At 45.4% G+C, this 14,370-nt stretch overlaps 1 protein-coding gene across 2 annotated transcripts in view; it reads left to right on the forward strand.

Moving 5' to 3' along the window:
* The window catches only part of TYK2 (tyrosine kinase 2), a 1,212,497-nt gene that overhangs the window by 379,269 nt on the left and 818,858 nt on the right, over nt 1–14,370 (forward strand). For both annotated transcript variants that reach the window (XM_069604089.1, XM_069604090.1), the window contains exon 3: nt 495–618. In XM_069604089.1, coding sequence (XP_069460190.1) covers nt 495–618 — 124 coding nt within the window. The remainder of the gene's footprint in view (nt 1–494; nt 619–14,370) is intronic.

A 14,370-nucleotide genomic window follows, 5' to 3' on the forward strand; every position in this document is an offset into this window, starting at 1 on the left:
AATAAAAAAAAAATTCGACCATTTGGTTTTCGACGAAATTACGTCGACCAAATGTCCTGTCGACTAATTTTTTTCGATGAAATGTCCAGACACCGAATGCGTGCTACCTGTTGACGGCATGGCTATGCCAAAGAGAAGTTCTGCTCTGTACAGCTGCACCAACACCTCATCCCTGGTTGCCAGTGGCACAGATCAGCATCAGAGGGAGTGGGTCCTATGTGGCCAAGACGTGGTTTGCCCCATGCCTACATTATCTGCTGAGCTCATAAGTACGTATGTTGCATATTTATTTATTAGTGCCCTAGAGGTTTGCTAGATCAGTGTACTCATTTGATACTAGGGTGGTGATGATAGTCCTATTTGAGTACTGTAATTAATGGGGTAGCTTATCTACACTGGAACCACATTAACTGAGGTTCTCCAAACTCTTTTGCTTCTGTGTTGCCACATATCATAAAAAAGATCTACAATGTCTTTTTTTCTTTATCTCGCAGGGATCACACCACTGTGCTACAGTTTGTTTGCACTGTACGACGTAAAAGCCAAGGTCTGGATTCCTCCAAACCACGTGTTTGAAATCAGCAAGAACACACACGTGCGTCTCCATTTCCGCATGAGGTAGGATGGGGGTCAATCGCTCTTATTAGTTGACCTCAGGTTGCCCATATTTCGTTGGTGACGGTCATTAACGCAAATGTACCTGCTTTTAATTTGGCAGATTTCAAGATCCCTTTTGTGGAATTTTGACTATTCTAGTGGCCACAATGTGGGCGTTCTTCTGTTTGGTAGTCTGCCTTCGAGAAGTGTCTTTATGAGCAACTAATCATAATTATAAATTATATATTTATATGTATATTGCACAAGTCTAAATATGTGATGGCTGGTCCAATATGAAGCCTTTGAAACCTGGAGTACCTGCATTTTTAGAAGTGATAAAAGTTGCACTTTCTTCTATTAAAACCCCTTATATTGGAATGCATTGTCTTGACAAAGAACAGGGGTCTGTTTGAAATGCTGATGGAGAGTGTCCTCTCTTTTTATCCTTTCAAGATGTGAGAAACCTGCAATGAAACCTCATATTTCTGGGCAAGGATGCAACTGTCTATCTTGTGGTGGTCACAAGTGTTTGGTAGCGTTTACATTGAAATGTATTCATTTGATAACTGTAGTTATGTAAAATTACAAAATCTACTAGTATATCTCACCGCTCTTATGGGATGCCTTTTGGCATAAGGAAACTGACCAGAATATTCATTTGCCAGCAGGAATCATAAAGAAAACATTTGGTGCTGGCCTGAATGACTTGCCTCCTCAAGCACTTACTGGAGCTCTGTACCGCTGTTCTCCTGTATTTAACTTGCCATAGCAGAGACTGGGCTTTTGAGGGTGTGATGGATGGGCTGAAGGGGGAGGGCTAATGCATACCACTACCAATATGTAAGATAGCCTGTTTATGAATCCAACTAGCCAGACAGGTTCTTTAGCAGGGTGATAGAATCTGATCTAGAACCAACACTTGAGTAGTGCTCAAGGTACTGGAAGATGTGGCCTTGGTTCTCCCACTATTAGCATGGATGACTACACTCCAGTGCATGGGAAACAATCCATCTACAATGTAGGCCTCAGATGCCTTTTTCCCCAATGCTACTGAAAGTAGATCTAATATTTTTCAAGGCATAAAGGCATTTCACAATTTGAAATGTAATTATTGAGGATTGCTAATTCATTTGATACTTGTGTAGCAGAGCTGGCGATTTCTATTCCCATGCTCAAAGGAAATGGAGCTCAACCTGCCTTCTTTTCTTGCCCCTGTCAGGCCCCTCCCTACCGTCCTTCCTTAGTTCACTGCAAGTTCAAAGTGGCTCATGGAGAGCACAGGTGTCATTTCTCCTCCGCTCTTAAAAGTGCCAGGACCTTTGTGAGCGAGTGAGCTAGGAAAGGTGGCTTCCTTTTCAAAGAATTGCAAACCAACAGTAATCGGGATAACTTTTATTAAGCTTACTAGTCTGTTTTAGAAGGACCAGTACATGTTGGCATTTGTGAAAGTAAGTTTTCCAATTCCATTCATAAAAATGTAAGACCTTAAATAATGCATATTAGTACCCAGCAGGGGATGGGGGTGACAGCCTCTCAGCCAATGAGGAGGCTCGGAACGGGGGGCATTACCAGTGGTAATCCACCCGCTCCGAGCAGCCTCATGGCTGGAGGCTGCCATCTTCCCGCACCGGGAAATGAGGTAAGTGGTGTCCCACTTGCCCTCTCTCCTCCCTCCTCCCACTTCCACAGAATTCACTCCCCACCTCCCATCCCCACTCACCTTCGTTGAAGTTCATTTCGGGAGCGTATGCGCTGGGAACACTTCTGTCCCCAGCGCTCTCGGCCCTGATCTGCGACAGGCCATCATGGAAAGGAAGAAGGGACTACAAGTAGTCCCTTCTCTCCTTACCATGGCAGCCATTCTTTTGTTTACTTTTATAATGGGTGCCATGGCAAGACATAAGGGACTACATGTAGTCCCTTCTCCCATTTTACATGGCGGCCATTTTTTTTATTAACTTTTTTTCTATTCTTCCAATGAATGCCATGGAAAGGGAAAAGGAATTTGTTTTCCCTTCCTCGTCGGCCAATTTTTTTACATTTGTTTTTCTGTTCCGAAACGCCAGAGCATTTCGGAACAGAAAAAAATTACTTTTAGTACCCCGGTCTTATGTGCCGGGGTATTTAATAGCAATAAGACCCTCACAGCAGGGGCATTACCCAGTCATGTAATGCCCCGGGGCCTTCGTTAAGGCCCTCTCTTCGCTCTGGCCTGTAACTATGGGCCCCGGGACATTGCCTGACTCGGTAATGACCCCGCGGCTAGGGTCTTATTCCTTAAATAGCATTACGGCTTCTATAAAAACACTGCATTCTCTCGATGTTTTCCAGTAAAGTTCAGTTTAGGTGAATGCATCTCAAGTTCATAGTGTAAACTATATGTAAATGTGTAGTGAAAGGGGCATTGTATTGGCGAATAAGAGAGCACACTTTTGAAGATGTACATCATCACAGCCAAATGCTTTCAATAGGAGAACTTGTTCTCTAACCTGCTTGTTAAATTCATCTATGCAGCGGATGCATAACCTTTCATTTGATCCCAAACACTTTGACATTCTATCTCATAAACCAGTCTCTTTAAACGAGCTACCTTGTGATAATATTATTTTTATTTATTGTGAGGCGGTTCAACAATGAACTTTTTACACAGTGGAAGTTACGATTTGGGGTTGTTTTACCGAGGGGGAAATGTCGGAGGGAGAAACGACCGAAGATTATTTGTTCCAAATAATCTTCGGTCTTTTCTCCCCTGAACATTCCCGATGTGCCCAAAACCCTACCCACACCCCCAACAGCCCCTGCCACACCCCCACACCCTTACTTACCTTGCATTCGTCTAGCCGTGTTCCTGCGACGCCTGTTCCCTTTCACTTCCGTGATCGGGAACCGGCAAGCAGGGTCCTTTCCTTTTTGTTTTCCTTCGGGTCTGCTGCAGGTGTTTCCCCCGCAACACATGCTCACAATATAGTGAGCAAGGGTGCGGGGGGGCACCCCTGCAGCCCCCAGCACAGAATGCGTGATCTGGTCGAACTTTTAAGCCGTTGGGAATTTTCAAACAGCCGAAAATCGGCCAAATCACGCATTCAGACATTTTTTTTTCTGTTATTTTGGCCTAAACGCAAGTTGCATATCCCGATCAAATACAAATTAACAACCATAGCCAAATATAATGGATAAAAGACCAGAATAAATGTAGTTAGATAGCTTTACAGAACATTAAAAAGAAAATATTTTAGTCCATCACAATTCATTAACGGAATCAGAGGTCCCAATTAAACACATTTACTTAAAGAATAATTAAACCGATTTTCCAAGCAATTTATGGTCCCTCCAACAGAGTTTGCCACAAGACATCAACAGATAATTGATAACAGATAATCAACTATAATTATCCACCTAGTTTCTGGTTAGTCTTTCCCCTTGACATATGAATACAAAATTCTAACCAGATGTGTACACAACATCGCAATACATTGTTCCATCCAGTTGGTAGATCTACACACCTACCATAACTCCATACAGTAAACTGTCTCCACATGTCTTTTTGCTCTTAGATTATGATTGTATTGTATACTATCTGTCCCCAGCCCTGCGTTGCTGTGGCTCAGTCTGGTTAAATGGAAAAGAAAGAAAAGAGAAAGCGCACGTTTTATTTCACAATGCTTGTGGGTAGTTTTTAATGGCTCTGGCGGTTCTCCAAGTTGAGGCAGTTTAATTTTCCCAGCGGCGCAACACATTCCTTTCGTTTCTCCATTAAATTTCAGAGCCTTGCAATAATGACACACGAACATACTGGCTCAAACTATAATCATCAGCTGGGTTGTACCAGAATGAAAGGCGATTGTAATCGCGTGAGAGCACAGAGTTGTGCTTAACGCTGATCTGCTGTTTCTCGTTGACGTCTTTCAGCCACTCTCAGCCTGTCACGTTCATTCTGTTGAGAACGAAGCAGATCTGAAGCTGCAGAACGCGATCGCTGTGCTCGCAAACGTGCATCCTTAAGTCTGGCTGCACGTCGCTCTGCTGCTTCCTCGGCACGTATTTGAGCCATTCTAAATCGTAAAACATTGAAATGAAATCGTAAAATATTTAGTATAGCGTGTGTTGCTTTTACGGCCAACAGATGGCGCTGTTTTTCAGAAAAAGCATGTTTTTACCTGTCACAGGTGTGACATCTATGTATAGTACGTGTATAAAAAAACGCACCTATTTGAATGCAACGTTGTGTCAAAGTTTCAAAGCAATCACTGAAGAACTTTTGGAGATTTAAGATTTTGAACAAACGAACATTTACATTTTTATTTATGTAGATTAGCACCCAGGGAGAGGCACAGGTGGAATTCACAAGTAACCGCCCATTGTTCCATGCTGTACTGCAGCTCACCGCATACATGGCATGCATTGGGTGTTCAAAAGATCGAATTATGTTCTATAGAAGGAGAGGGGCAGTCTGGGGTTAATAACTAATAATTCAAATGAAGGCTATATCCCAATGAGAAATGTCTCTGAAAAGATTGTGTGAGGATCAGGTTCATATATAGCTTGCTCATTCGCTGATAGAATTACCTACTCTGTCTTCTATGTCACCAGTTTGTCATGCGCGGCAGACGAGAATCAATCAATCCCACACAGAAGCGACCAAATCAAGAACGTCTCAAATGGACTTGACAGTAGTGCTCTGCAGTGGAACATGTTAATTGTTGGAGTTCTTATAGGTGCCTCGGACTGTCTGTAAAGCTTACATAGATATTTGTACTTTTGTCCTAACCATTTGGCAAGTGAGGGGCAATATATCGCCAAAGGAACATTGGAAGTTGTTGTATTCTTTTCAAGAGTCCAGTGGCAATGCCTGATCCAGTGTCTCTTGTACTGAAAGCTCGAGGTGCTGATCCTGGACACATCGATTACTAGCAGATTATGTTTGAAAATGGAAAAGTGTTTATACACTAGCTGCACAAGTACCACAAGAGTAAGTTCACAAATTGAGCGTTGGTTCGAGTACCAGTCCCTGTGACAACTGTTCCTCTCCAAGAGGGTTTCACAAGCAGCCTTGAAAGCTGAGTTTCAGAAGCTGTTAAGCCAAAAGTGATAGACAAAGATCTGGTGAAACGCTAGATTCACCACCGCACTAGGCGTAGTGGGTAAAGGAATGAAAACAGGTAACACTTTTCTGGTCCAGCCTAGAAGAAAGTAGTTGCCTACTCACTGCAGGCTATGACCCATGTTTTCTGTGCATTTTCTAGGTCGTTGCGTCAGATTGGATACAATCACATTCCAAACTCACGGCCACAGGATTTCATGCACTGTAGTAGTGTTAAGCATCTATTTATGCAGCAGATAACTCAAGACTGCTGATATTAATCTGCCTTAGTGTTTTGGATTCCAGCAGAGGGAAAAGGCAAATTCTTTCACAGGCAAATGCAGCATATGTACTGCTAAAAGTCTATTCGGTCTTGTGTGCATTTCCCGAGCCTCACTGTCGATGCAAAACATTGCAGCAAAATTGGTATTATGAATATAAACTCTTTCGTCTCCAAAAAAGGAATAAGGGATTTCAAGTCTGGGAAAATAATCTTCATTTCCAGCATGTTTGTTATTGAAGGTAATGGCAGATTTGAGCCCTACCAGCCTAAATTGTGGCTTCCCCTTCATACTGTGACGTCACATTGTGAGGATAGCTCAGCGGCAACGTTCCCGTCTTGAAAGCAAGACGCCACGGAGCAACACAGGTACGATCCCCGGGTCTGCGCTTACAAACCTCTGAGTATTAAGCGCGTTATAATTAACCCATCATATCATATCATATTATGGCTATTTGAGATTCTGGGGGAAGGAACAACAGTGCCACTAGAAGGTTGGGGTGCCCTTCCCACCATCCAAATTCATCCAGAATGAGGATCTGCATTTGAGATTGAAGTTGGCTGAGTGTCTCTTGACTCCATAGAGCGGCCAGTTGCAACCCAATTTTTGCATTGTTAAGCAGTGAAGTTACTATCTGCACACATAGGTTATTGAGCCCCGGAGCTCTCTAGAACCAACTTGGTTTTGAGAAAGTATGGTACCCATGATGGCCTGATGGAGATATCATCTGAGTGGGGATCCTGGATGGCATTGTAAGGGGAGGAGTCTTTTAGAAAACTTGTGCTCTGATCACTACTCAGAAGGGCGTTATCACATGGTTATCTAATGGATTCTGTCTGGTGGGGATGACTAGACCGCATACGGGTTGAATTTCCGAATGAACTGTATGATCTGTGGAAAAGCCCAAATATTCAAACTGTCCGTTTTGTGATGACATTCTTACTTGTTTCTAAGTTGTTGCATGCTCCTAGGGATGCTGGGCGCAGGTACTAAGCGAAACAGCAAGACAATGAACATCTGAGAACAAGCGGCTCCTCTTGCAAGACCTGCTACATGGATCATATGATATCCCTGACCAGAGCCGGAGAATATAGACAGGAGCGATAGTTTAGAGATGGCACATGGAGGGACCTGCAGATCAGTTGCTCTTAGCTTTACTCTTAGCAATGAGCGTTTACAATATGGTGTACTCAGTAAATCAGACAAAGGCATTAAGAAGCAGAAGATGGCCACAGGGTAGCCGACACCCAAGCCTTACCACAGCGCAGGCAACCGTCAGGGCAGTGCACTCACACTTTGGAAGGCCATGAAGGAAAGAAAGTTACCTCAAAAGGACAGGCCACAGAATATGCTCGGGACTGGAAAAGTCATTTAGTAGTACATATAAGAAATACATCCCTGCAACAGCACAGTTTTGCACAAGTGGTAGTGTTGCTTAACTCTTTGTGATCTGAGAAAAGGAAGTTGAGAATGTTAATTTCAAAGATGAACCTCTAACTCTTCTCCTTGAGCCCAAACCTCTGGGCACCCACCAGCCTTAGGTGTGTCTAGTATGAGGAACTCCCTGCTGTGCCAGGGGCAGTAATAGTTGTCTCCACGGATGGGCTTGTTTCTTGGGGGTGTGGCACAGCTGCAATCTCAATAGAAATGAACGTGCACTTCATGTATTGAACCATTTTACAGTGGCCACTCCTTATTCAAGATTCATTGAATGCTGGCCAGGTTAACCTGTGTTTTAGGTTTTTCATGAATTTGAGGTGGTCCTTTTCTGCTATTAGAGGAGTGGGTTGTCCCAAGCAAGGGGTGGAAATAAGGATTTCATTAGCAGGAGCTCAAAACATCACACAGTAAGCAGTATCGACCTCTGGGGAACCAGGAGCGTTTCTATAGCGTGATGCAAATGTAACTCCATGTGAGAGGCAAACTCTGACTTTGTCTATCACACATGACCCATTATGCGTTAAATGTATTCTAGATGTGTCCTAATGCTCATTTATACACATTCCCTTACATTCACAGTTAATGCCAGTTAGGTATGGCACCAATTGGCCTGTAAAGCCAAATGTAGCTACTGGTAGCTGTTGTGTCAAGCCAACCAGGCTCTCCTAGACTGTAGCCATTAGCAAAATAGCTCCAAGCTCCCACCAATTCCAACCCTGCAAGCTATGCAAGTTCTATTTTGGGGGCTTTTGTAATCCCTGCAGCCATAGCCAGTGTACCATGGAAGTCTGATGTGTCTTAAACTTCGAACATTGTGCTTATCACACTCAGCCCTGAGGCTGAGATGCCTATGCCATCCACATCGTCCAGAGGTTCGGTGTTGTCCCGGGCGGGAGACAGCAAGTAAAAACGTAACTGGCATCCAATTCCACATGGCTCAATGCGTGGCAGGTGTGATGGTCTGATTCATGCAACCGGGTCCATCAGAAGAGAGGCAGTAGTTAGCAAGCGGGGTCCTGTTACAAGTATCAAGATGATCCAGGAGTACACATTTAACATAATTCTCACAAGGGACTGGTCATGAATTATTAACAGGGTTCATGTTTTGGAGACGGTCGATGACCGGCTGTGTAGTAAAGTGTTGAGTCAGAGCTTCTCTCATCGATTCATTCTGCTGTCCAGCTCTTTCCTAGGGCTAGCGTTTCAAGAACATTGGCCACCAGGTAACCAGAGATGGGCCTGAAAGCATTGAAAAGCTTGTGAAAGGATTGAGAGTTCCACAATAGCTGCCGATGGAGGCGAAACATTATCCATGGAACAATGTGTAGGTTTGTCGCTGTCAGAAACTGATGTAAGGAGGAGCGAACATGGTAGACAAACAAATCGTGCAATCATAGATGTGCTGTAACTAATATATATAACATTTATACCAGCAAGCTTGGTAGATGATTTGCTGCCCTGCAGGCAAAATGCATTTAGGGTACTTTGGTCACTGTCCCATGATTGGTGAAAATAAAGACATTCTTTAGCAGTATATTAACACTGCTTTCTCGTTTGGGGAGCACACCGACTGTTTGGAGCACTTAAGAAAATCTCCATGACCTTTCTAAGCGTTGCCATGCTGCATTGATTCTCGGCGATCTGAGGTTGCTCGGTATCTGTTGGATGTCAGTGAAACAGCAAAAGGAAGGATTCATTTCCACCCATCCCATCCTCCTCCTCCGCTTCTTCAGAAATCATAACAGTCACCATGAAGTGAACCATTCACTGTCACCAATAGAAGGATCAATTTGTAATCTACAAGGACACTGGTAAAAAGGGATGATCGCAACGCCAGACTGCACGGAAACAGCCATGTGCAAGCAAACTACAATTACAGATGCCCTGTGTTGAGCGCGTTCCACGGCCCTAGTAAGATTTAAGCTTGTTAAGTTCTCCACACAGGTAGGACTTGGCTTTAGGTAGATAGCACTACATGCAGAAGTGATGCCATGCTTTATCACACACTTCTAGAGAACCTGTCTCAAATCTTCCCAATATATTGGCTTTAAACAAATGAGAGATCTGGCCATTCATACATAAAATAACACGGGGCAACCGGCACAATTGCGCAAAACATGACCTGCCCTAAGTAGATTTCCGTACCTCCATGTAAAAGAGAAGTCGCATGGGAGGCTTTCTTCACTAGAGTAAGCAGGGAGGTGTGACACACTCTGGTGTATGTTGGCAGTGCAATGTTTGTGGATGTGCTTCCTGCTCATTTAGGTCAGTTGGTGTAAGATCTGACTAGAGCAGGACATGGTTGGTGTTTGTTGTTCACACACTTCCCTGGCCCTGCTGCTTACCCGCCAAAGCAGAATAGAGATTGTCAGCTTACCTTATAGTTATAGCCTCCTACCTCTTTGTGGCAGAGAGTTAACTCCAAACCTTGGAGCAAGTGAGCAGAGGCAACTGCAGACAGGCAACACAATGGAATAAGGGAATAGATGGGAACAACTTATGTCCATGTCGTAGGTACTTTGTACAGCCACCGTTGGTGCACAGCCGAGTTACCCGACTGACCTAAATCTGGTGTCTATATGAATGGCAACTTGGCTGCATATTTCCTGTATCTAGTGTTCGTGCCCTCCCTGACTATACGTGTAAAAATGAATAATACAGACACTCCCTGGACAGGGAATAAGGCACAAAAGAGCAGGCTGCGAGAGTTCAAGGAAAAGTTTATCTAGATCTCTGAGAGCGCTCTGACCACATCAAGGTTACAACACATTTATATAGGACATTGACATTTTTAACATATGATGCTACGTTGGACCTAGATTGGTCAGCCGGGGTGGTGTCTTAGGTGTGGGCATCATCTCTTCCTCCGGGTTGGTTGCTTGGTTGGCGGGAGGATTGACGTCAGACATCTGTGCTCCGGATGGGTGAAGGTCAGGTCGCTGTGAAACACGGTGGTTACTATCTAAGCTAAGAAAATACATTCTGAATAATGCATGCACTAAATAATGGTTGATCAAAAAGACCCTCAGTAGTGTATCATGTCATTGTACAAATCACTCAAGGGTTTATATCATCTATAACATTTGGGTTATACAGGTCACATGTTTACTGGCCCTGACCACTATAATACTGTCATTGAACTGTAGGGTTAGTCTCACAAGAATCTCAGGTATGTGGCATTTGTTAGTATAGGGCACGATATACTGCAGCAGGGGTCTAATGTTAGTTGAGGATTTGTTAGGTGGGCTTCGTAGCATGGTTGGCAGTCTGGCACATGAAAGGAATGCCTTTCAAGGACACAGGGTTAGAATGGCAATAAGTTTCAACTGGCGAGGGTAAGAGGGCAAGGACACTTTTGTGGAGATGGACGAGCTATGTGCCTGGCTCATGTTGGTTCACATGCAGGACAGTGATCTCAGAGGAAAACGGAGGTGTTACATTTATTATTTGTTGCAAGCAGCTCCGGCTTCAGCGTGAGAAAGGAGCTGCAGAGTTTTCCAGTTGGAGTGGGGACGAGGGTGGGGGCCATGTGCTCCGAGCTGCTTATGCAGGGAAAAGGGAGAGAGGCATTTTGTACTATCGCAGTGAGGCCTGGTCACCAAGATGGAGTCAAAAGGGGGTACAAAAAATGGATGCCCCGTGTCCTGCTCGTTGCTCCCATCTACGCAAATGTAACCAAAAGTTAACATCGCGTAAGGGCGAGGGGCGTACCCACCACTAGAGGCATTTGGTCCGGGTTTTGTACTGAGAAGTGATGGCAGAGAGGGGCCCATTGGCCCCTCACTACCACACACTAGCGACTAGCAGGTATAAGGTAGGGTGTGTGGGATTCTCCGAACCAGTGCTAAAAGCTTGTAATGACAGCAAGGTGAGTAGTGCATACGGGAGAACAGGGGGCCAGCGCTTGGTTATTGGGTTGCTTGCATTCCTCAATGTGGGGCAGTTGACACCCTCAACAACCATGCCTGAGTGCAGGTTATAGTCACCAGGATTTTGATAGTTCTGTGAGTTGATGCTGGAGATGCTCTCCATATGTGACACTTCGTACTAGTGCTGTGCTTTCGAGTCATTTGAGGGGCTGTGTGCCCTGAGAGAGATTACAAGTTATTTGTCGATTACCTAATATTAATGTACAGTTAGATGTATGATACTGTCCAAGCCAAGTAGATATAAATGCATCTGATATAGAGCTGTAATTGTACAGGGGCCTGTGTGTGTTGTTACTTGAATGTCACTGCATTGGGCTGTGTGTGTTAGGATAATTGTACAGAGATGTGTGTATTAAAGAACTGCTGAATGCATATCTGTGTGTGGTGCAATGAAACTACCCAGTGGCTGAACATGTGTACCACAAGGATACTGCATTGTGTTTGTGTGCATATGTGTGTGTACGAGATTTGAGAAAACAGTGAAGTGCACATTCATGTAGTATAACTGCACACAGCGTTGTGCCTTTCAATGACTGACGATACAAGGAAGTATCCAGGTTGATTTATTCAGTTGTTTGCTATGTGTGACCTCTGAGTGCTACGCCTTGGTATTCAATCTCTTTCACAAAACAAAAGGACAACCCCTTTTCTGCTGACCATAAGCTGATGGGGGTAGAAGGAAGGGAAGTACAAAATATGTATAAACGGAAAACTAGGAAAAATATAGGAAAGGTTTAATACAAGCAGGAACAAGGGAGGAGAGTAAAGCGAGAGGATGGGGGTGTGCCCGCTATTTGTGAAAGGAAAAAGTAATGTAATCAAAAACAGGATATCTCATTCAGGCAAATCGTAATTATGACATGAAAGCATCCACTTTATGGAGGGTGTTGTGGTCTTAGTCTAGCCTCATTATGACTGTCTGCCCTGATCGTCTGATTGGCCTTTGAATTATTTAATCTGGAGTTTGAAGTAGAGAGAGAGCTAGTGCAGTATTCTCCTGTCCGCTTGCAATGCTAAGAGCACATATGACAGTTGCTTGCCACTGCAGAAAGTGACAATGTGGGACCTCTCCGAACCCCAGCATGTGCTCTGACAGTGGCCATGAGAATGAGAAGACATTCTCTCCTAAACACCCAAACAGTTAGGTTTTATAGGCAGGAAAGTGTTTGCAACTTTTGTGCCTCTTTTAAATGAGGGTGGGTTCGCTGGGAGGAATACCATGGTCTGTAGTATCTGGATGGTGTTGAGGCTTGCTAGGAACTTTGTGGGGATGTTTGTAACTGTGTCAGACTGCATGACTCTTGACCCCTGGAAGTAGTACGTGGATTGTAGTTTCTGGTTGGTATTGATGCTTGCAATGAGCTTTGTGGGGATGGTTGTAGTTGTGTCAGATTGGATCACTCTTGGGCGGAGTCTGGGCTCTGCAGGAATTTTCTGCATAACCCAGCCTTTTCCACCCTTATCTACCATCTCCAATGAGTTAATTTTGATAGTGCTAAATTGGATCAGGTTAGTTAGATTGTGACATTTATATATATATTTCTGATGCTTGTGGATCTGCTTAGATCACATGCTATGCATAGGCCGACATCTACTAATAGCCGTGTAGTATTACATGATTCGAGGGGATTGGGTCCTCCGACGTATTCCATATCTATGACAGGTAATCACCACAGCTGTGCTGCTTCGGAAACTTTTTCCGACGTCGATGCGCCGTCGTCGAGGACCTCCTCCGACGTCATCCGATGTGATAAGTAGGAGGCACGACGCCCGTAGCCTCAGTTCTGTTTTTTCCGCGAACGTGTTGCTTCGTGAATCTCGGTTACGCCTCGACTCTTTGGAGTTCTGTTGTTCTCGGTTCATCGAACCTGTTCGTTTTTGTGAGAAAATCCTTCGTAAGAAGATGTCTTCTACTTCGTCTTCGACCCCGCGTCCGGGCTTCAAGAAGTTGCGGGAGTGTGGGTCCAAGATGTCGGTGACGGACTCGCACGACGCCTACCTCTGGTGCCTCGGGGAGGCCCACGACACAGATGACTGTATCGACTGCGAGTCGCTCACGTCCAAAGCCTTACAGGAACGTAAGAAGAAGTTGTCGGTAGGTCAGGTGTCCAAGCCCCGGAAGTCGAAGTCTGCGGGGCTTTCGACGGATGATTCGAGAGGTGACTCTCCGCGTCGTCATCGGAATTCTCGTGGGTCTCCTTCATGGAGTCGGTCTCGCCACTCCTCGGCCTCTTCGAGGCATTCTCGGAAGCGCCGACAGCGGTCGTCTTCCAGGTCCTCTTCTGAGGACTCTGCCCGGCACGTCGCTTACCCCACCAGCCTTGCGACGCCGGAGGAATGGGCTTCCTTCGGGAAGAAAATGCTGGCGATTCTTGAGTCGCAGGGTACTAAGCTGTCCGCGCCCCCGAGTGGGGTCGGCCGTGAAAGGTCGAGAGACACCGCTCGCAAGAGTGGTCGGCACGAGTCACGGGAGAGGTCCCGTTCGGACAAGGGGACTCGTTCTTGACGTACCTGTTCCAGGTCCCGGTACTCGACACGCTCAAGACCGTGTGCACCTGTGATGTCTTCGAGGAAGACATCGACGCTTGAGGCGTCGAGGGCGTCGACAGGCTTTCTCGAAGCTCCGGCTCCGAGGAAGTCGTCGAAGCCGTCGACGCTCAGGTCGTCGAAGGACACACTCGGAACTTCCGGCTTCGAGGACTGTGTCGATGCCGTCGATGCTGGTGGCGCTGCATTTGACGTCGACGCCGATTTACTCGACGTCAACGCCGATCCTCTCGGCACTGATGCCTGTTCTCTCGACGCCAGCACCGAGTCACTCGACGCCTTTCGAGGCAGGGGTGTCGGAGGTACCCCGTGCCACGGGGGAACCCCCTAGAAAGGCTCTGGCTAAGAGCAAGCACTCGCAAGTGCCTTCTTTTCAACACCTGGAATATATTTCAGAGGTGGATGAGGACTCTGAGGGCTTGGTTCCTAGTCAGGTTCCAGATGAGATGGTCTCGGGCCATAGCCAGTTTGACGATTTGAGGCAGTCACTGCATGA

Source organism: Ambystoma mexicanum, chromosome 3q, assembly GCF_040938575.1.
Source record: "Ambystoma mexicanum isolate Mex_15411 chromosome 3q, UKY_AmexF1_1, whole genome shotgun sequence".
Classification (NCBI taxonomy): Eukaryota; Metazoa; Chordata; class Amphibia; order Caudata; family Ambystomatidae; genus Ambystoma; species Ambystoma mexicanum.